Source organism: Apus apus, chromosome 8 (genome assembly GCF_020740795.1).
Source record: "Apus apus isolate bApuApu2 chromosome 8, bApuApu2.pri.cur, whole genome shotgun sequence".
In the NCBI taxonomy this organism is placed as follows: domain Eukaryota; kingdom Metazoa; phylum Chordata; class Aves; order Apodiformes; family Apodidae; genus Apus; species Apus apus.
Window position 1 is genome coordinate 701,921 of NC_067289.1, and position 22,144 is coordinate 724,064.

Genomic DNA, 22,144 nt, shown 5'->3' on the forward strand with positions numbered 1-22,144 from the left:
GTGAGACATGAGGAGGGAATTCTGGAGTGTGAGGGTGGTGAGAGCCTGGCCCAGGTTGCCCAGGGAAGCTGTGGCTGCCCCATCCCTGGCAGTGTTGAAGGGCAGGTTGGATGGGGCTTGGAGCAACCTGGTCTGGTGGGAGGTGTCCCTGCCCATGCAGGGAGTTGGAACTAGATGATCTTTAAGGCAACTTCCAAGCCATTCCATTCTATGATATGATTCTCTGATTCTTTTGCAGTGATCAATGTGCCGTGAGTGCCACAGGCTCACTAGGGTCTCTTGGTACTTTTAAAAGTGGGGATGCCATTTCAGAAAGACTGACTCATACACCAATAGCCTTCCTAACAGAATACCAAAAGTTTTTGCCATGGTGTCACCTAGCAAAGCCAGGAAGTACATGACCCTTTCATGTGGCTTTGGTGAACCAAATGTTCGCATGTTGGCACTGAGGGTGAGTGCAGCTCACTGGCCACAAGTCTAGTGTTCAGACCTTTGCCTTTTGGTAATAAAGTAAGATTATTATTGTGAATGGACATGAAATAGTTATGAAAAGCTGTGCAGCTAGTGATGATGTACTACATTGCCCAAAACAGAGAGACCTGGAGTGCTGTTTGGTGGGTGGTTTTTGTAGTGTTTCCCCAGTCACTGCCCAAGACAACCTCCAGCTCCAGGAGGGCACACAGAGCATCAGTTATGAAGCTTTACTACAGCACACAGCTGTTCAGGGAGGGTAGTGGTGAAATGAAGTGTGGTTTGGGGGTTTTTAGGTAGGATTAATTGGAAAAATTATTTGAAACTACAAGGGCAGCCTTCACTGGCACATCCTCTCCAGCATCAAGAAAAAAACACTTGTTCACTGGCAGATGTAAAAACCCAGAACTTCTTGCTTCATTGCTTTGCTCTTAACTGCTTATTAAGTCATGTGTTAGGTAGCCATATTATTGTAATTTAATTTGAAACTTTAAATATTAAATATTCATGAAGTTTTTTGTCTTGGACTACCTAAATGGTTTTGTTTTCTTTAGTGTAAATGAATGAAGATGCAGTTATTAAGTTGTAACAATAAAATAGGTGATTCACCAGATTGTTACACTGGAGAAGATAACGCTGCTGGCTGAGTTAATAATAGTTCATGCACAGCTCTGTCTTATCAAGGACACAATACACAAGGTTGTGCATGTTCTCTACAAAACTAATTTGGCCAAGTGTAAGCACACAGCCTTCTTTTTTTCTGCTTAAACATCAAATTAGACTTTTAAAAACATGTAACGACTTGTAGCTGTAAGCTGAAGGTTCTGCAGATGTAGTTACTGAACTTCTGAAGGGCAGTGCTGGGAGAAATTAATCCTTTCAAATCTCTACATCTTAATCCTCTGCAGAGAAAAAGGAAACCAAATGTGAAGCATGAGAAAAAGGGAGAAGACAAAACTAGAGCAAGACAAGGATCAGACTTTGTTACTTCTCTCCTGAGGCTTTTTTGCCTTGGCCTCAAGATACAATCAGCCCCGAAGTCTCACTACTTTTGGACTGCCAACCACCTGCTTTCCTTCAGCCTTTCCAACAAAAATCCCTCAGGTCATTTGTGAGAGTAGGCTTTTCTTACTAAAACTGAGAGAGAAAATTACTGTCCACAGAATCAGTGTGAGCAGAAATGGCATGAAAAAAAAAAAAAAAAGAAGAAAAAAGCACATCTTTAAGCATTAGGTAGATTACTGGGAACACTGCTTATGTTTTACTGTTTACAGTAACTGCTAGACTGTTCCAAGGGAAGGATCTCAATTACCTGTCATCTGTAGATGTTTGAATCTTAGACAAATCACACTGTGCTAGAGATGTCCACCTTTCTGTAGTCTATTTCCATAGCAGGCAGGACATCCTGGTGGGTTGTTTGGGTTTTTTTTACACAATACCTGCTATCTATGCTTTTTCCAGTCCAATACAAAGTTCCTCACTCTTCTTCAAACCAGCTTATGCTTCTGGCAGTCTTTCCAGTAACACATCCCTGCTCCATGTCATCAGCTGTCATCTTGCTCTCCTTTTATATCAACGAGTTACAGGGACACATGATAAAATAGATAATTCAGACTGAAAGCGGCTTCTTTCTCCATTTGGAACACTCATTGAAATCTGCCCATTTGTTCAACAGCCTAATCTGGGAATAACATTTTAAGGCAACTAACAAATCTAATGATTTTCAGAAAACTCACACCGCAGTGAAAAATTAAATCTGTACCTCCAACGAGATGTTGTATCCTTCATCCACAGAGGCTGAAACTTTGCTTCCCATAGGAAGCTTACTGTGGATTTAGGGATTGTGGATCTTGGGGGAAAAAGGCAAAGAAGAAACCCTCTTCAGCAGATGGTAGCAGAAGGAAACCCAGGGAGGCAACTTCAGATATGAGCAGCTGTGGAGGAAGAGCTCCTTGTACCAAGCATGCAAGATTGCAGAGAGACACAGAAAAGGCTCATATAAAAATATCTTATTGATCTACCTGCCATGAGGGCTAGTTCTTTACCAGCTGACAGGCCAGAGCCTGAGTGCCTGTCAGAGAGGTTCATAGTAGAGCCAGGCAGAACAGTCAGACGTGCACTGTACTAGTCACAGGCTGTTGGATAAAACCAAAAAGCACTGGGACAACTTCCTTCTGAACCCAGGTGTGGGGCCATGCCATGTCTCCACCAGCTTTCCTGGTACATCTGTGCATCCCCACTGGGAGGTTAAACCTCCACCACCTGGGGCCTAATGTCCTTCTTACAGTGTGATCTTACCCCCAGACTACAACAGTTTCTGTTTAATTACTTACAAATGAACAGAAGGTGGACAAGCAGCAGTATCTAAATGCAGCTTGAGACTGCATTGTCAGCCAGAAAGTGCCACTGAAGACAAAGCCATGTGCCACTGCACCCCAGCACAGCCCAAGGCAGGGGTCTTTTTGACATGTGGGTGTGATTTTTACTATTATAATTACACTGTAATGAGCTAAGTTCACCTCATGGACACAATACCACATGTTCTACAGCTCCAAGTGCTCAAGACTGGTTTACCCCTCAGTCTTCTCATGTGCCTCTCTGACTACAGTTGTTAACTTGTGGACCTATGTAGACAGAGTCCATCTTAACACAAATGATCACATCATTCTAAATTTCTGAATGATTTTCCAACACTATCAGTGATTTGGTTTGGTGTAGCTTTGTGTATTTTTCATTGTCATCCTTGTGTTACTCTCCCTTCCCTGTTCTAGTTTGACCGTCCAGCCTTGCTCCCCTTTGTCAGGGTTTTGGCCATTAACCAGTGACAGATGCTCTCTGTTATCCCTCCGGTATCTCCAAGGGGAAGAGGAGAATAAGGGAGACTTTAAGGTTCAAAAAAAATTCAGCAGGAATTACATTTCCTTCTCTCTTCCTTGGCTCTCCTGACCACACACACTGTTGGCCAGTTTATTTGTCTGGAATCAACTTTTCACTAACTGATCTGACTAGAGCTAATTACTAATTATTTGTATTATCACAACCCTGATCTTTATAGGCATCATGGAAATGTAATTTAATTGCAGCACAATATCAAACAGGTACGTAAATTAAAGTGTCCATGCTTTAATATGAGCCAATTTTCTCTTTTCAGTTGTATGAGCTGCCAGGCTTGCAAGAGAGCAAAACTGTTGTTCCACTGGCAGTTCTCCCAAATCACATGGAAGAATTGGGCTCACAGTTCCCAGGAGTGGCAAACTTTAAGAGTTCTTTCTGGAAGGGGGTTTAACAGAAAAAGCTGTGAGTGTAAATCATTTAAGCTCTACAGTGCCTAGCAGCAAACAGTTTAACTGCATGGTCTATGAAGAACCACCACTTGGTGTTCACTCTGGCCTAGACAACTGCTAGGTCTCCTAAAGCCCCTCAACTCAGCTCTGATGCCCGCTGGAAGGGATTCTGGGACTTGGGACAATTTATCACCAAGCAACATCTCCCCACTACTGAATACTGTGTGGCTGACACAGGCAGAAGAGAGAATAGATCATTTTATTGTGAACATCAACTGCGGGAGCCCAGGGTAAAACAAAAATTTGGAACTTCCAAACCCCCCTGCTTTCTAACACTCCTCACTGAAGTGGGAGGCTGGGTGCGGCTGGGTAAGGATTCCCAGATTAAGACCCAATAATAACAAACAAGCTGTTATTGAACAGGCATTCTTTATTGCAGCACTGGGCAGCACTGGGGATTCTCCACCAAAAGTGCTCCAATGAGTTAGTGAAGCACTCCAACTAATACACACCAAAACCACGCATATTCAATTTGATGTCAATGAGTCCCCAGAATTCTTTTACATAGTCATTTTATTTCCTGAAATTGGCTATCTTTGTAATGATGCATGCTCGAGGGTCTCCTGTGGGGTCTTTGTTGACTCTAGTCCTTTGTTGTCTTTGTCCTGGCCTCTCGTCCTGGTCCTGTCTCCAGTCTCCCGCTGGTAGATTGCCCAGGTGGGTCAGAATCTACATAACTGGTGTCTGTAGGTGCCACAGGTTCTTAGAAGACTTGATGTTATCACAACCTGCAGGATGCTTGGCATAGTTGACTGTTAGTTTCACAAAGCACATAGTTTTAAAAGCAACCCTTAGTATAGCAAATTCAGTATTTTAGTAAACTTTTATTAGGCTATATTTCTATTGAATTTACTAACAAATATCCTATGACTATCAAGGGGTCACAGCACTTCCGCTGGCAACAGGAACACAACACCTGCAACAACAGCATCAGAAAGGTCTGAGAAAGCCACAAAAGCAAGAAGAGGCAGGACTGGGTTCCCCATTCCTTGGGGAACACCATCAGTGAGGAATTGTGGGTGGCCCTGAAGAGAGAGCTCTGGCTGGCCGTGGCTGCTGGCTGGCTCTGGCACCTTATCCCCGTGGGAATGCTCTTGGAGAGCTGTGCATGGGCAGCGATGCCCAGCAGCCCTGTGCCAGGCAGCACAGGATGGGGAGTCCCGGGGGAGCTGCCATGGGATTCTTGCCAAGCCCTGCACTCCAGCGCCATCCCTTGCCACCCCTTGGCGGCCACTTGGACTGACCTAGAGCAGTGTTGTGGGCTGGGGAAGATGGGCAGTAGAGCCTGGTACACACCTGGGCCCCTTGACCTACAGGACCTTCCTTCTTCTTTGAATTCCCAGCTTGCTTCTGTCTTCCTCCTTTTTGACTCTCGTTGCCATTCTCTCTCCTCTTCCCCAGCTCCTTCTCTCTTTCTCTTCTTCCTGTTTTCATATTCCTGGTGCAAGCCTGCAAACCTTTCCATCCCACAGTGTGATTAGATAGGGAAAGCCAGGATCAGCTGGAATCAGCTCTTGAGGTAACTAAAGCTGATTCATGTTACCTTCTTTCCTCTGAGAGGCTCTTGATTTCTTCTCCACATACTAGGGAGTCTGTCATGGTCTCTGGTGTGGTTAGAGAGAAAGCTCTGGGTGCCTAGAACAGAAAGGCCAGCATGAGCCAGGTGGCAAGGGCCACCTTGGACCAGTGACTGGTTGCCAAATGGCTACCTGGTCTCTGCAGAGAGACAGGCTCCTGTTGGCTGGTTGGCATTAGCCTTCCTTTGGAACACAGTGTTCCTATGAATGTGTGATACTCAGGTCATTTGTGGGGGCTGTTTCAGAGGGAGCTTGTGGTCCCCCTCCTGGCAAGAAAAGGTTTGCCCACTTTGTTCTGCCAGGATTTCTTCTGCCCTCCCGAGACAGAGCACTGTGAACACTGTATGTGTGTCCTTTGCTTGAGCACATGCCTAAGGCACAGGAGAAGCAACCGTTCCAGTGTCACTGACAGCAGATCATTGCAGGGGCAGAAAAACACCAAACAAAGCCACAAGAGATGAAATGCCAGGAAGAGAGAGAGCAGCTACTTCAGCTTATCAGGAACTCCCCTCCTACATGAGAACAGTTGTCCCAGTATTTGTGGACCTGACGTACCTCTCCCATGCTGGGCTCCACCATCATGTCTCCTCCTACTTCCTTGAGGACACTGAGCAGAGAGGGGGGTACAGGGGATGAGGCTTCTGCCTGATGGTCCATATCTGCTTTGCCTGCAGGGACACATGGCTCTTCCAAAGGCACATCTAGAAAGAAGTAGCACATGCAGCAAAGGGGCTTGCTGGCAGTAAAAAAAACAGCTCCAGCAAAGCCCACCTGAAGCCCTACACCATTTCTCTTCAGCCCTGTGATGCACTGTCTGCAGGCTTCAGCGCATCTTGCAGAGCAAAGCCTTCCTGCCCCATGAAGCAGTGGCCAGAGTGAGGCCAGGGGACAAATAGGGCTGAGAGGACAACACTGAAGGACCAGCCATGCCAGCAAGGACACTGAAGTTCTTGGTATCCTGAGCCACAGGCTGTGACAAACCTCAGTCCTCTCCTTACCGCTGGATCTCTCTGTGGGGGCTGGACCCTCCTCAGCTGCTGCACAGGAAAGGGCAGTGGTCTTCTCCTCAAAGATGTCTCTGAAGTTCTCAGTCAGGAATTCCACCAGCCCCTTCACCTGCACACACCAAAGCCTTAGTCTCAAAAGCCTGAAAGGGACCAAGCAGCCTTTTCTGCTCCTGAGCCAGTACAAAAGACTGTGGCTATGGGGCTGCTTTTCCAGGCAGCAACCCAAACAACATTTATTTGCTCAAGGCAGGAGGCACCCACAGACCTCATCTTGAGCAGCCAAGCTCTCATGGGCCAGGAAGGCTGCAGTCGGGTGCTTGAGACAGCGTACCTTCTCAGTGACCTCCAGCATGGCCTCCAATTGGAGCAGGTCCTCGTTGGGTGGGCTCAGCAAGTTTGGGCCAACGCAGATGGCCAGGTTGCTGTAGTTCATCTTGCTGGTGGCTGCATTTTGGCCAATGCACTGGAGGAGGGACAGCAGCTGCTTGAGGAGGAGGAGGTTGGTCCCAGGCAACTTGTTAACCACCCTGAGGGAAGAGGAAGACAAGGTTCATTAAGCAGAGATTGTCCACAGCTGTCCCCCAGGTTGCCCAAGGCAGGTGGGATCCAGTGGCAGTGACACAGCTTCCCAGCTGCTCTCAGCCAGCAGTCAGGGCTCCTGCTCAGCACGCAGGCTGCTGCCCACGCTTACACTTTCAGCCCTTCCACCTTCTTCTCCCTGTCAGTCTTCTGCATTGCAGACATCCAGTCCTCGTAGAAGTTGTTGACGAGAAGCTTGGAGGGGATGTTTCGGAGGAAGTCCTGCAAAGCCAAGGGCTCCAGGTGAGCCTTGGAACACTCCAGCCCAGGCAGGAGCTCCTCCAGCAGCAGGCCAGAAGTGCTCACCTTCAGGACAACAGCCAACAGCAGTGGAGGCTGGCTTGCCATGTCGATGTCCTCGCCACGGTCCAGGGCCTCTTTCAGCTCCCGAAGCGCTGTCGCACTGGCTGCTCGGCGGAATATCCCCTCTTCTGTTGGTCCTTGCTGCTGCAGGACCGCCAGCATTTCCTGCAGGACAGGCAGGAGGACAGTGACTTGGCTGGGGAGCTGCCTTCCAGCAGTGGTGGCATGAGCACTGCCCTAGAGCTGGCTCATTGCTGGGGTTGGAGAGCCCCATCCCCAGAGCTCTTGGAGACGCCCCCACCCCTACACAGCAGGCACAGGGAACAATGGGGATCCCTTGTCTGGCTCACCTGGATGGCCCGGGGCAGCACACCATCCTCCCCGCAGAGCACTGCCAGGGGCTGCCCAAAGAGCACCCTGCTGCAGCCAGAGCCCACCTGCCCTGGCACCTGGGCAGGGGACAGGCTCTGCTGCAGAGCTAAGGGACAGGGCAGCCCCCTCCTATTGCTGCTTCTGCTCCCTCCTGCTGCAAAGGAAAAGGGAGCAGGAGCCCCTCAATGGAGACGGCCAGGCCAGTGCTCCCAGAGCCTGTCCTGCCTGCAGCACGGTGCTGAGTGGTGCGGCAGGACAGGCAGGGAGCCAGTGGCTGGAGCCACTGGGAGGCTCCTGCTGGGAGGCTCCTGAGAGCTGGGGGGACAGCAGGACAGACTGGCCAGCCCTCGCCCTGCCCTTCTTCAAGCTGTGGGCAGCAGCAGAGGCTCCATGTCCTTGCAGAGGTTCCGTGTCCCTGCAGAAGCATGTCCAGCAGCCACTGCCCAGTGGGTGTCCTTGCTCCTCCAGGTAACCTCCTCCCTTGGGCTGCCCAACCTGTATGGCAAAACTCAAGGGACAAGTGAATGCAGCTCAGTCACTTGCAGGAGGTTGCCTTTCTTTCCAAAACTCACCTGGTGCACGGCCAAGTCCCCCACCTTTCCTTGTTGGGCCCAGTGCAGGTCCTTGCTTGGGACCAGCCTGCAAGAACCACATGGCAGGTTTCCTCCCAGCCCCTCCAGCCAGACACACTGGCCTTCCTGGGGGCTCCCCAACCCTCTCAGCTCCCAGAGTGGCACCACAGGATCCTCCCTCCCTACCTCCCTCCTGCCCAAGCTCACTCTCCTTGCCACACATCCTTGGCACCACAGCATAGCCCAAGGTGGGGGAGACTGCTATGCTCACCTCTGGCTGGCCCCCCACCAGCTTCTCCAGGTCCCTGGTGCTCAGTGTCCTCCACTGGGCAAGAGAGGAGTGGGAGAAGGTGAGCAGTGTGCCTCTGCTGCTGGGCTGCAGGAGCAGTGCTGGGGGGCAGAGCCCACACCAGGGAGACACTCACGGCATGACGATGGCTCAGCTCCTTCTCCAGGAGTCGGAGTGATGGCAGGAGGCTCACTCGGGCTCCTTTGGCTCCTTCTGATGTCCTGTGCAGCAGGAAGGGAGAGGGTGGGAGTTGGCTGAGCCCCAAGATGCCTCTTCTCCCCTGGCAGGCACCTCTGCCTGAGAGCTGCCTGCAGCTGTGGGCCCCTCTCCCCAGCTGGGAACTGTGCTCCCCAGTCCAGCTGCTCCTGCAGCATCCCCGCCTTACCCCTGCAGCATGCCCAGCCACTGCTCCTTCAGATCCTGGGAGCTGCAGGAAGAGAGGAGAGCCAGCTGACTGCCTGGGGCAGAGGTGGGCAGGGCAAAACACAAGGGCAGGACCAAACCCCCCAGTGGGGCAGCACAGAGGGGCTGCCCAAGCCCTGGTCCCTCTGTCCTGCCAGGTCAGCTGCCTTTGCCCTTCCCTGCCGGAGACTAAAGGGGGATGTCCCTGCCCAGGCTCTGCAGGGAGGGCACAGGCCATGGCCAGGATGACAGGGGCATTGCTGGGAACCTCTCCTGCCCAGCTGTGGGACGTGGCTCCACAACTCACCCAAAATCCACAATGCAGGAGCCGCTGGGCCAACTGAAGATGAGGGAGGTCCTGTTCTCCTCACTGCCTCCCTCCTTCTCCTCTTCTTGCTCTGGCGCCACCTCCTTCCCGCAGCTGAGCACCCACAGCTGGTCCAGGGCCAGGCGGAGCTGTGGGCGCAGGGTGGTGCCACCTCTGCAGAGAGGAGCATCTGGCAGTCAGCTGGAGGTGGCCTCCTCAGGGTGTCCCCATGCAGAGGACACAGTGTCCTTGGGACAGACATGGGTGCATCCAGCTCCAAGGTCTCCCAGGGCCAGGGCTGGGGGAAAGGCAGCTGGGCTCTGAGGGGCTTACTGCAACTTGGCCACCACCAGTTCCTCCTGGAGGAGGAGAAGGTGCCTCTTGCTCCTCTTGCGGCCCTGGGTCAGACGCACATCTGCACTCAGCAGTACCTCAGCCTCGGCGAGAGCCTCCCTGCAGAGCAGAGAGCAGCAGCCATCAGCAAGGCTGCTGCTCTGGGGCCTGCCTGGGACAGTCCCACATGTCCCCAAGCCGCAGGACAGGAAGGCCACCTGGAGCCAAAGCAGCAGCTGGCCTGGCCCATCCTGCCCAGACACCAAGGACGTGGCACAGCCGGTGACAGCAAGGAGAGGAAAAAGGTCCTGGTGCTGTTGCCGGTGCAGCTCTGCTCAGCCAGCCCTGGCCTCCTCCCAGTCCTGCTCTGTGCCAGCACTGCTCCGTGCTGGTGTCTCTGGCGGCCGTTGGCTCCAACTGACCCCAGCACTGATCCCAACAGAAAGTTGGGATCCTGGTGGCCCCTGGGATTGGACGCTCTCTCCAATATGGCTGACTGGCTTGCCCTGGGGAGCCCAGAACAGGACACAGCCGAGTGGAAGGACTGTCTCCCTCCATGTGCTGGCACTGCCCCTCTCCTTGGCCTTCACCACTGGTTAATGGCCTCGAACCAGACTTGGAGCCGTTCCTCATCACTCTTGGGGCCCGGCCACTCAACTCCTTTTCCATGCCCTATGGTGCTCCTCAGCCCCCGTGGTGGTTGCTCTCTTCTATTCCTCAGGCACCTCTTTTGGAGTGCCCTCAAAAGCCCATCTGCCAGCTCCTCAGCACATGAGGAGCACCCCATCAGAGTCCAGCAGGGGCTTGTGTGTGTCCCCTTTGCTGCAGCGTTCTCTCATCTGAGAGGCGAGACACCGTGCCACCTCATCATCCCAGATCCTTCTGCGCTGAGGACACCCCTTCTTTGGTCCAGGTATTCCCCCAGGTCTTGCTAGGACCAGCATGTCCCAGGAAGCTTGGCAGAACCTAGACCAGCCTCAAGCACTGGCATGGCCTAGTGACACCATTTAGTTGGTCAGCAGATTGATATTCAAGACCCTGCCCGATGCAGGAGGAGGTGCTGTAGAAACCCTCAAGTACCAGTGAGCTGTTGGTGTCCTACACTTCTCCTGCACATGCAGCCCATGCCTGTCCTCCAGCCCCACCAGCTCACCCTGCTCCTCCTGGCAAAATCAGACTTGTCCTCACTTTCCCTTCTGTCTCTGGAGACCTGTTACCGGCTGGGGGTGGTGGTACCCATGCTGAGCTATTCCTCGGCAGCATCCTGCAGTGAGAGGAGCAGGTCTGAGCTGGGGGCAGCCTTCCCACTCCAGGTGTTCCCACCACCTCCAGGAGTAAAGCCACCTCAGCTACTCATGGCTGGAAGGGTTCAAGTCCTCTGCAGGTTCACAAGCCTGGATTCATACGTACAACTTTGTGAATCAGTGGCTAGTTCTGCAGAGCTGAATTAATCTCTGCAGTTCCTGTGTGCTTTTTGTTTAGCTGACTTGGGAGCCAGAACAAAGGTGGTCTACAAATAAAATTAATGTGACAGAATAGTAATAATGGACTGAGAACAGAAGCTCGGGGACATTTGGTGATGGAAAAAGAGATCATCGAAAAAAATATAGCAAATTACAATACCTGAAAAGAGATCTCTCTTCTGTCAACCCAAAATTCATAGAATCATAGAATTGTTAAGGTTGGAAGGGACCTTAAAGATCATCTAGTTCCAACCCCCGTGCTATGAGCAGGGACCCCTACCACTAGTGACCAGGTTGCACAAAACCTCATCCAACCTGTATGATTCTGGATTCAATTGTGAAAGAATTTCAGAGGGAATTCAAAAGTTTTTAAAAAATGCAATCCTAAAATACTTATTAAGAGCCACGTTTGAACACCACCATGTGCATGCATGGAGTTAGAAAGGAGATCTTTTTCAAATTCACGTGAATATAAACCTGGTGTTTGTTTATATATATGGAAAGAACATCTTGTAGCTCTACAGCTGACACCTTTTCTGCATGAAGGAAATGTGGCAGGTTGAAATCACAGTATCACTCTGGTTGGAAAAGACCTTTAAGATCATCGAGTGCAACCACTACCCTAACTCTGCTGTGTCCACCACTAAACCCTGGCCCCTGGCACCACATCTATCTTATTAGATATCTCCAGGGATGGTGGCTCAAATGACTGTAGCACCTGAATAACAAGCCTCTCCACAGGCCTGTGCAGGAATGCCCTGGTGTTGTGGTTTGGGTCTAACACAACAAAGAACCAGCCCCGTGGCCACTCACTCAACTCCCTCACACACACCCTGGGATGAGGAGGACAAACCCAACTAGAAGCTCATGGGTCGAGACAAAGGACAAGGAGGGTTCTTCACCAATTAAGATCCCGGGCAAAAGAGACTCAACCTGGAGAAAAACAGTAATTTAATTTTACACTAATCAATGCCTACAGGACAGAGACAACACACAGAGCAGGGCTTGCATATGTTACCCCTCCCCTCCCTTCTTCCCGGGCCCAAACCCCTTTGTTCCCGGTTTCTCTCCCTCCTTCCCCCCAGCGGCACAGGGGGATGGGGTTTAGAGTCAGTTCACAGGCTGGTGGTTCCTGCTGCTCCTTCCTCCTCAGGTAGAAGGATTCCTCACAGTCCTGCCCTGCTTCCCCACGGGTCCCTCCCATGGCAGAGTCCTCCACCAGCCTCTGCTCCATCAGCCCTTCCCACCAGCCCCGGAGCTGCTCCAGCGCTGCCCAGAGTCACGGGGGCTTCGGGAACAGGCACCTCCCCTGCCCGGGGGCTTCCACAGCTGCACCATCCGAGTCCACTGGCAGCAAATCCTCTGGCCACAAAATCTGAGTCCACTGGCCAAGTTCACCCCTCCTCCCCCGCCCCGGGGAATGTTCCACCACATTCCTCCACGAGTGCAGGGGCACAGCTGCCATCTCACCATGGGCTGCAGGGAAACTGCTGCTTGGGCACCTTCTTCCTCACCAGCCACCCGGGATCTTCACCCCAGCACTGCCTTTCAATTCTCCAGCTCAGCTCTTCTCTCAGTCCTTTCACATGTTAATGGAAGAAGCTGAGGCACATCTATTGTCCCTCTGATGGCTCCTTGGCTGGTTTGGAGCACAGGCAGCTTCTCAGCTTCTTCCCAGAACCACCCCTGGGGCCCTTCCCCTGCTACCAAAATCCCCAACAACCCAAACCAGCACACCTGGAGGCTGCAGCACCTCTGGGGCAGCAGAGGTGAGGAGCAGCATCAGCTCTGCTCTTGCCTCAGCTGTCTACAGAAGAGAGGGACAGTCCTTGACTCCTTCCTTAAGTACTTCAGCCTCAACAAAACAAGTATCCTGCAGGTGCAGCTGATAAATATTATGGCCCTAAACTGTTGATTGTTCCTGCAGCTCAAGAGAAAGCTTCACCATCGCCTCAACTTTCCTCATGCATAGTCCACCTGCTGCAGCTCTGATTTATATTATCATCAAGGGGTACAACAAATAAGGCTAGGGATGGAGTCTCTTGAGATAATGTCCCAGAGGGGAAAGTGTGGATTTTGCTCAGGCAGAGATTAGGGAAAATTTTTTAAAAACAGGTATTTGGATATTGTGTGTTTCCAGCCAGTCTGGGGCTGTTGGTTAGGAGATCTCTGGGAATCACCCCAGGTCATCTTGGTCAGTTACCTTGTCCTGACATCACAGTTCAACTACACTAACATCTGAGCCTTGAAAATCTTAGGAGCTTGATTCCACCAGGAGTGGTGGAATCAATTAATTTTTTGACAATACCTCCCTTCAATCAGAGTATGGACTGATCGAATTATGCTACCCCACAGCAACTGAAAAATGTGGTAAAGATTTTTTAAAAACCCTTTCATTTTAAAGAGTTGGGAGGATAGTGAAACAAACATTTTGGAGCTTCCAAACCCCCCTGCTTTCTAACACTCCTCACCGAAGTGGGAGGCTGGGTGCAGCTGGGTAAGGATTCCCAGATCAAGACCCAATAACAAACAAGCAGGCTGTTGTTGAGCAGGCATTCTTTATTGCAGCGCTGGGCAGCACTGGGGATTCTCCACCATGAGTGCTCCGACCAGTTAGTGAAGCACCCCAACTAATATACACCAAAACCACGCATATTCAGTTTGATGTCAATGAGTCCCCAGAATTCTTTTACATAGTCATTTTATTTCCTGGAATTGGCTATCTTTGTAATGATGCATCCTCGAGGGTCTCCTCTGGGGGTCTTTGTTTGACTCTAGTCCTTTGTCGTCTTTGTCCTGGCCTCTCATCCTGGTCCTGTCTCCAGTCTTCCGCTGGTAGATTGCCCAGGTGGGTCAGAATCTACATAACTGGTGTCTGTAGGTGCCACAGGTTCTTAGAAGACTTGATGTTATCACAACCTGCAGGATGCTTGGCATAGTTCACTGAGTTTCACAAAGCACCTTGTTTTAAAAGCAACCCTTAGTACAGCAAATTCAGTATTTTAGTAAACTTTTATTAGGCTATATTTCTATTGCATTTACTAACAAATATCCTATGATGTATCAATAGTAACTAAATTATTAGTTTTAAGCTTGTCCTGGTTTGAGCCACGATGAAGCCAATTTTCCTTTTACTGATTATTATTTTTTTTCCTTCAATAAGCTTTCTTTTAACTAGCCACAGTGTGTTCTAAGACTGATGAGGGTGGAATGTTTCTCTCACTGCTGGGTCTTCAAGGTTGCACCTTTACTCTGCTGGCTCAGACACTACAGGGAGATCTCTGACCCCCCCGGAGGAGGCTGAGTTAGAGAGCAAAACTGGCCAGAGATGTCCCATTCCAGAGAGCTACGTGAGCTCAGAGGAAGGTCAGAGATCACAGAAGACAACTTCCTTCCTGCTTCTTCTTCCCTTCTCCTCCATCCATGGCCGGCATCCGGGGAGGACCCTGTCCCTCCCTCACCATTGACCCCCAGGCTCCAGCTCTCCTGACCCTCATCACTCTCTGCTTTCTCCAGCAGCTCTGAGATTTTTCGGGACTGTTCCAGCTCAGGAGATGCTGTGGGAGTTGCTGAGGGTGGGAGGAGGTGAGAGGCTTTTGCCTGAACATATTTGTATATAATTGTATATATATATATATATTTTATATCATCAGTGTTTAATTAAAGCTGTGTAGTTTAGTTTTCAATCCAGCCAAGTCTCTCTCTTTTTCTCTCTCTCCTTCTCTACCTGGGGGGGAGGGGGAGGGGATCGAGAGCATTGTTGTCGGATGGTGACAAAGCTTTAGTTTAAATTAGTAGTTTAGGCTTTGTTTTCTAAAAGGCTGCTTGGCCCCAGCAAACTAGAAGTCTAACAACACGAAAATTATCTCTATTTTGGAGTGACTAATTGATTGTAATTTGTTTTGTTTTGTTTTTCCTTCTATTTTCCCTCCTTGAGCAGTTTTCTCTAAGATCCTATTCCCAGGAAGGAAAAGTCCATTACAACAGGCTTGAGAAGTGGGCTCTTGCAAACTGCATGAAGTTCAGCAAGGCCAAGTTCTGCACCTGGGTAAGGGCAAGCCTAAGCTGGGTGGAAAATGGATCGAAAACAGCCCTGAGGAGAAGGGCCTGAGGGTGATGGTGGAAACCAGCCATGCCCTGGGCTGCATTAAAAGCAGCGTGAGCAGCAGGACCAGGGAGGGGATTCTCCCCCTTTACTTGGGTCCCCCTGCAATGCTGTGGAACCCCCAACATAAGAACGACATGGAGCTCCTGGAGCAAGTCCAGAGAAGGGCCATGAAGATGATCCAAGGGCTGGAGCAGCTCTGTTCTGGAGACAGGCTGAGAGAGTTGGGGTGTTCAGCCTGGAGAAGAGAAGGCTCCAGGGAGACCTTAGAGCACCTTCCAGTGCCTGAAGGGGCTCCAGGAAAGCTGGGGAGGGGCTTGGGACAAGGGGAAATGGATTAAAACTGGAAGAGGGGAGACTGAGGTGAGACATGAGGAGGAAATTCTTGAGTTTGAGGGTGGTGAGACCCTGGCCCAGGTTGCCCAGGGAAGCTGTGGCTGCCCCATCCCTGGCAGTGTTGAAGGGCAGGTTGGATGGGGCTTGGAGCAACCTGGTCTGGTGGGAGGTGTCCCTGCCCATGCAGGGGGTTGGATCTGGATGATCTTTAATGTCCTTTCCAACTCAAACCGTTCTATGATTCTATGATGCAACATTTTAGGAAAAGCTTTAACAGTACCTGTGATAGTTTTACAGTGGGGAGGACAAGGAACATTGCCCTAAAGGCATCAGGTGCAGGCAGGAAATGGTTTTAGAAAGTTACTGTGGTTGACAGCATTACATCCTGTAGCTAAAAACTCAGTGTTTTTGACAGCTGGGTCTCCATGGAAATAAGTACTCTTAAGTCTGCAGCTATTTTAAGAACTTATAATAAAGAACTCTGGAAGGTTGTGGATAGGTCCTACATCTGGTGGAAATCAGTTGACTTGGGGGCAATTCATGTCTCCTATTTGTCCTGCCTGTGATAACTTAATTGGGCAATAACAGGATTGCAAAGAAGGATGCCTGGTTTGGCAAGAGAGTGTCAAGTGCCCAGGGACATACAAGAAAGAAGCAGCTTGTGCTTAGTCCTGGCTTCATCTGGTTCAGGACTCAGACAGTAAAACCAGTGGAGACCATCTTAAAGGCTTTATGACAGAAAGCAAAAACTAAACAAAACAAACATAAGCACAAAAGTTATTTAAATTCAGTTAGTTAAGACTTAGTTAAATTCAGTTTTCTAATGTGCCCACCTGGCAAGCTCCCACAGTTGGCATTACCAACTCTACCACCTCAAGGTACAGCTGGTCTTATGATAAAGACCAGGACTGCACAGTGTCCCACTGCTTTTTTTGCACCAGCCCACCTCTACCGCTATGCCTAAGCTGCTCACCTGAGAACTCTCTCTTCTGCAGAGGCCTCCAAAACCTCTTTACAGAGCCTTCTTTGGAACAATTTCCACTTGAAAAAAGTGTGGTGGCATTTGCCATCATTCCTGTCATAGAGAAGAACTCAGACTCTCTTTGGAGCCACAAGTGATAATTCATACCAATGCCTTTCTAACATGGGGACAATAATGTTATGTTTTTTTCTTCTGGAAACTTGACAGGGAGTTTCTCTTCTCCCAAGCAACGTGCCTTTGTGAAGGACTGGCCAAGTCAAGGACCAGTAAGTCCAGTGTTCTCAAATTCTGCTCATCTGCAAATCTGGGACAAATTTAAGCAGTATTCCCAGTTAGGGGAGTATTTTTCGCTAGAAGTTATCCGTGGTTTATATCAAGCTGTTATTTTGCAAACTGCAGGGAATATACTTTCTCTGCTACAGGTTAGGAAGTCAGTGGATAAACACATCACTGAAAATATGAGCCTGTCTTGTTACTGAGAAGTTGAAACTTTTTGTAGAAAGCCTGTCATATTTCCATCTCTGAACATAAATGATCACACCACAGAATTAGTAGGAACTGATCAGACTTTGTATTGAACAGAAAGCTCACCTGCTCCAGGGAGGTTTTACTCTGGATCTGTACGAGTCCTGGAATCTGGAATAGAAAAGTGAAACACTGCCCAGGGCCAGGAAAATACCACAGCTTTTGAATTATGGGCATTATAGACAGGACTCTCTGGAATGAAGCAAGAGGAATGTGGGCCCACAGCCCATCTTGCTGACTGGTGGGTCACAGAGCCAGGTGTTTCAGCAATGATGCTGAAAACTCAACCTGCATGGCAGAAAACCTTCTCTTTTTAAAGAGTTCTACCTTGCAGATTGTCTTCTTCCTCCCATTCTCACAAGCCTATGCTTGGCCTCTTCTGCTCCAGAGGAATTGCTGTACATTTTCTTTACTCATACAATTAGAAGCTGTACCTGCTATCAGGTGCTAGAATGTTTAAACCAGCTGTGTCCACCAAGGGCCTGTGCACACAGACAGACATGTCCTCAGTCACAACATCCCAGCAGTGTTGCGGCTTCTGCCCTGTGCTCCTCTGTACCTTTGGGGTTTCTTCTGGGCAGGGACCACTGTCACTGACTGGGCTTGCCTAAGACCCAACTAAAGCTGAAGCATGTGGCAGGCAGTTCTGAATTTGCAGTAAAGAATGATCAGAAAGGTGACTATTTTATTATTTTTAAGTAATCAATGCACAAACAGTAGCAACTATTAAGTCACAAACAGGCATTAGCCTGATTGTAACCACAGCATGAACACTTAACATGAATATAACAGAAATTACAAGGATGTTAACATTATTCATTCTCAGTCAATGAACAAAGTGTACAGTAAGGTCAGCATTAATCTATTAAGAATGCTACAAAACCAGCTGGCCAGTGTCCTTTAGAAACTGCAGGACAGGCTGGAATGACTGCTGTCCATCCCTTCAGGCAGCTGTGCCCTGGCTGCCTACAGCCCCTGCCTTTGCTCCCACTTCTGCCTGTAGTCCTGCCGTTTCCCTGGGATTGTTAGGGGTACAAAAGCACTGCCTGCTAGGAAAAAAAAAAGAGCTGCAGTGCCCAGGGCCAGCCCTCACACTCTGCAGGAACCACACATGTGTGCTGCCTGGCAGCTCACACGCGAGGCAAAGCTGGTCCCGCTGACCATGGATGACATTCTGCTGTTCAAAGTGTTTCCCCCCTTCCCTGACTCCTTGCTCCATGGATAGGATGTGCTTTTGGAGCTGTACCGCTTTCAAAACGCGTTCTTATACCTGTCATTCTTTAATAGGAATTCTGTAACACAAAATAAAGATTTTGCTCTTGTAGACAGGGGGTCCTTTAAATACACCCATTCCATCTCCTAGTCCTTACACTGTACCTTCCTCTTTTTCAAAACACTTACTAATGCATGTACTTAACCACCTGCCTCTTAGTAGAAGTACCAAAGTGACACTACAGTAGGCTAGCTTGCATTTGGTATTGTGGTTTTGGCTCCCCTTGGTCTGAGCCACATGAGATAAAACTTCTCAGCTAGAACACTTTCATAATCATAGAGAGGGATACACTCTCAAAAATAAAAATCCCCAGTCTTTTTAGAACCAGACCAGAGGACATCAGTGTGAACAAAGCAGTAATATCCATCTTTCTTCCCATCAGGATTCCTCCTAGGATGCCATCTGCCATGTCGTTTTCACTGTAGAGAAAAGAGGAGACATCAGCTTGTCTACTGTCAATTCTAAAAGTTTTGATGGAGAAGGAAAAAACCCCTATAGTTTGCTCAAGTGGGCTGTCTTCTTCTCCCAAATTCATTTACGAAAACCTCCCCTACTCCTTCTCATCCAGCTCACGACTGGAGAAAACAAAACCAACAACAACAAAGCAAACAAAACAAAACAAAACAAACCCAAACCAAATAAACAACAAAAAAACCCAATCCGACCAAAACCCAAACCCAGCAGCCCAGAAAAGTAGATGTGTTGTTATTTCTGTGGAGGGTTCAGTAATGTTTTTGGATGCTACTGTCCTAAGCTGACATGTGCTTCCCATAGATAACTACTTTAATCATCTTTTTAATAATGACAGCAAAACAGATCTATTAACCAATGCTGTAGATTTGTTCTGTCAGGCCAGGTTTAGACATCCTCAGAAAAAATACGGGACTCACCAAACCAGCAATAACAACATTGCTGGTTATTGACATTCCTCTTCTGGCCATCAAGCTTTAACAGTGCAAAAGAAGTTAAAACTTCCTGCAGAACTAGGGCCCTGGTTCCACAACAGGATGTCTTTGCAGCAATATTGCCTCATGATCTGCCCTTGCACCCCCTGCTCTGCAAGCCCTGTGGGCTGGTGGGACGATGCTCTGAGCTTGGGTAGGACCCACAGAGCAAGGACACAGCAACTGAGCCTCTGCTACTCTAGTAGAATTCTGCTCTGACACCACATCTAATGGAACTTCCCCCCTGCCTTGCTCCCACAGGTAACACACCGGGGTGGTTGTCCTGCCGACTGGTCCCTCCTCTGTCCGATGCTTCCCGGAGTGTGGCAGCTCTGAACTGTCCCGGTAGTCTCGGCTCCTGGAGTTCTGCATGTCCAGCACTGCCCGACTCTTGGAGGGAAGGGGTGGCTTGGTGTGCTGTCCCTGGACACTTGGGCAGACTTCAGACCTCGAGGGTTTGACTAGTTTTTTGAGTGGTGCAGAGTTTTCCAGGGATGTTGTCACCTTGGGCTTGCCTTGCATCTTTTCCCCAGTGTTCTTTTCTTCAGACTGGCCGGAGCAAGTGTAGGATCGAAATCGCTGTGTGGGGACCAGGAAAGGTGAAGATGGCTGTTTGCCACAGGCCTTGCTGCTCTCCAGCTCCTGGGGCTTTGGGAGATGAAAGGTCTGGTCAGGTAGTGGCAGCTGCTCCTTTCGCGAGGCCTTGGGGTAGTCCTGCTCTTTATTTGACACCCCCTTGCCCTTGGAGCCCATGGAGCCGTACAGCGGGTTCTCAAACATCTCTGGCTTTTGCTGCCCCTCCTCCTCAAGCAAAGACTCTGCTGTGGTTTTCCCCAGTTCAGGTGGCCTGCAGGCATCAAAGCGGTGGAAAAAGGAGGCTTGTAAAGAGCAGGCAAGAGACATTGACTGATTTAAAGAGAATATTAATAGGAAACAAGGGCTAACGGTTTTAAACTGAAAGAGAGGATATTTAGGTTGGATATTAGGAAGAAATTCTTCACCATGAGGGTAGCAAGACACTGGAACAGGTTGCCCAGGGAGGTTGTGGATGCCCCCTCCCTGGAGATGTTCAAGGTCAGGCTGGATGGGGCCCTGAGCAATCTAGTGGTTGCTCTCGTGATCTAGTGGGAGGTGTCCCTGCCCATGCAGGGAGTTGGATCTACATGATCTTTAAGGTCCCCTCCAACCTTTACTGCCTATGAAATGAGCATGATCAAATTAAACTGACTGCACACAGGGGTAAGAGGATGACAATTAAACTCGGAGCTGGGGGAGAGAAGAGAATTGTGGATTGTTTTTACCTTGTCTAATCATTATTAACATGACAGCAGACATGCATGGTGCTGAATAAACTCTTGCTGGACTTGTCAAAGCGATACTTGGCTTCTCTTTAAAGAGAGATAAGCCACTGAGCCAAACAGTGCCAAGTGCTTTGATGGCTCTGCAACACATGCAGATCTGAATTTAAATATTAATAAGAACCTTCAGATCTGGCAGAGAGGACTGAAATGGCTGTCTGGACAATTAACATAGGAGCTCACATCATACTGTAGCATTTTACAACTAGGTCAATCTCCTCTTGCTACCAATGCCACGTGGTGTTGCTAGGGAAGGGCTAACACCCCCTAATGCACCCAAATGCACAACGTCTATGCAAAAGCTGTAGACTGTAGGGTGAGACAATCACTGTGCGTCCTCAGCTGAGCCCTTTGAGTTGAGGGTCAGCCTGGAATGTCAGTACAGCTGTGCAATGAGACAAGGAGGTTTTGTGGTCTCACCCTGCTTTGGCAAGGCTTTTCTCTGGAGAACCTTCACGATACTTAAAAGATCAGCCACAATCTCACTGAACAGAGTGAAGCAGGGCTGAGTGGCACATGTTCTTTGGATGTCTTCAGATGAGAAGTGTTCCTTGCTTCCAGTTGCTTTCTGGAAGTCAGCAGATGCAGGAGCAAAGAGCTGTGGCTCTCTGAATGGGTGGAGGCAGCACTGGCAGCTCTGCCTTCTGTCAGTTCTGACCTCTGGAAGGACACACATATGAACCTAGGAACTCTGGCCCAGGCTCAGAATAAGCTGCCACTGTCCAGCAGGACTTGAAGGGGGCGCTGGCTGCTGGCACGTGCTAGGGCAGAGCTGCCTCCTCACTTCATTAAGTAGAAAGAGGGAATTTTCAATTGCTGGATGGGAACTGCAGCGAGGCTTGGGACAGAAGCAGCACATGGCTGCCAACTGCTGTAGCTGGACATTGGTCTAGCAGTGTAAGCAGACATTCAGCTGCAGTACCTCACCACACAGGACATGTGAAGGAGCTCTCCCTTCCATCCATTGAAAGATCTATGCCACCCTCTTCCCCTTTCTTTGTTACTACAGTCAACTCTGTTGTCTTCTCTTCTCTTGGTAGAGAATGAAAGTTATACATATATTTTGGACTTTCACAAAAGCCTGAGGAATGACTGACACTAGTTTTCTTTGAGCATGTGATGTGTGCACTTGTGACCTTTACTTTTTCTAATTCTAGAGATAAAAGACTGAAAGAATATGCTGCAAATCAAACTCTCTGTACAGATAATGCAACAGTGATGGTGCAGCAGGACAGGAGAGAGGGGACTTGCCCCAGTGTAAGAATAAGACTCACGGGTTATAAATGCTTCTGCTTCCTGTGGGTTGGAGGGATGGTTTTGGAGATAGAGGTGACAAGGAGGGTGATGTGGAGGATGACTGCCCCATTATGGAGGTGGACTCTTTGGGCTGCTGCTCATAACTCCAGAGAGAAGGTGGCTGGTCTGGTGAAGGCATCTGCTTGAGCTGGCTGGTTGCAGAGGGTTGCTGGGAGAAAGCAGGCATCCCCAGGTAGCTGGGGTTGCTGATGTCTATAGGGATGGAACTGCTGAAGAGAAGGAATATTGTCAGGAAGCTACATGCACAAATACATTTATTTTTGTCTCCCTGCCAACTATGAAGAA

The 22,144-nt window shown here is 49.4% G+C and overlaps 1 protein-coding gene across 4 annotated transcripts in view; it reads right to left on the reverse strand.

Annotated features, from left to right (window-relative positions):
• Positions 1-17,618: 17,618 nt before the first annotated feature.
• The window catches only part of INPP5D (inositol polyphosphate-5-phosphatase D), a 54,813-nt gene continuing 50,287 nt past the window's right edge, over positions 17,619-22,144 (reverse strand). For 2 of the 4 annotated variants that reach the window (XM_051626690.1, XM_051626688.1), the window contains exons 26-28: positions 21,817-22,065; positions 19,455-20,031; positions 17,619-18,659 (exon numbers count right to left, since the gene is read on the reverse strand). In XM_051626690.1, coding sequence (XP_051482650.1) covers positions 18,657-18,659; positions 19,455-20,031; positions 21,817-22,065 — 829 coding nt within the window. In that variant the 3' untranslated portion in view covers positions 17,619-18,656. Of the gene's footprint in view, positions 18,660-19,454; positions 20,032-21,816; positions 22,069-22,144 lie in introns of all 4 variants that reach the window. The other 2 variants (XM_051626689.1, XM_051626687.1) reach the window with 1 other exon arrangement.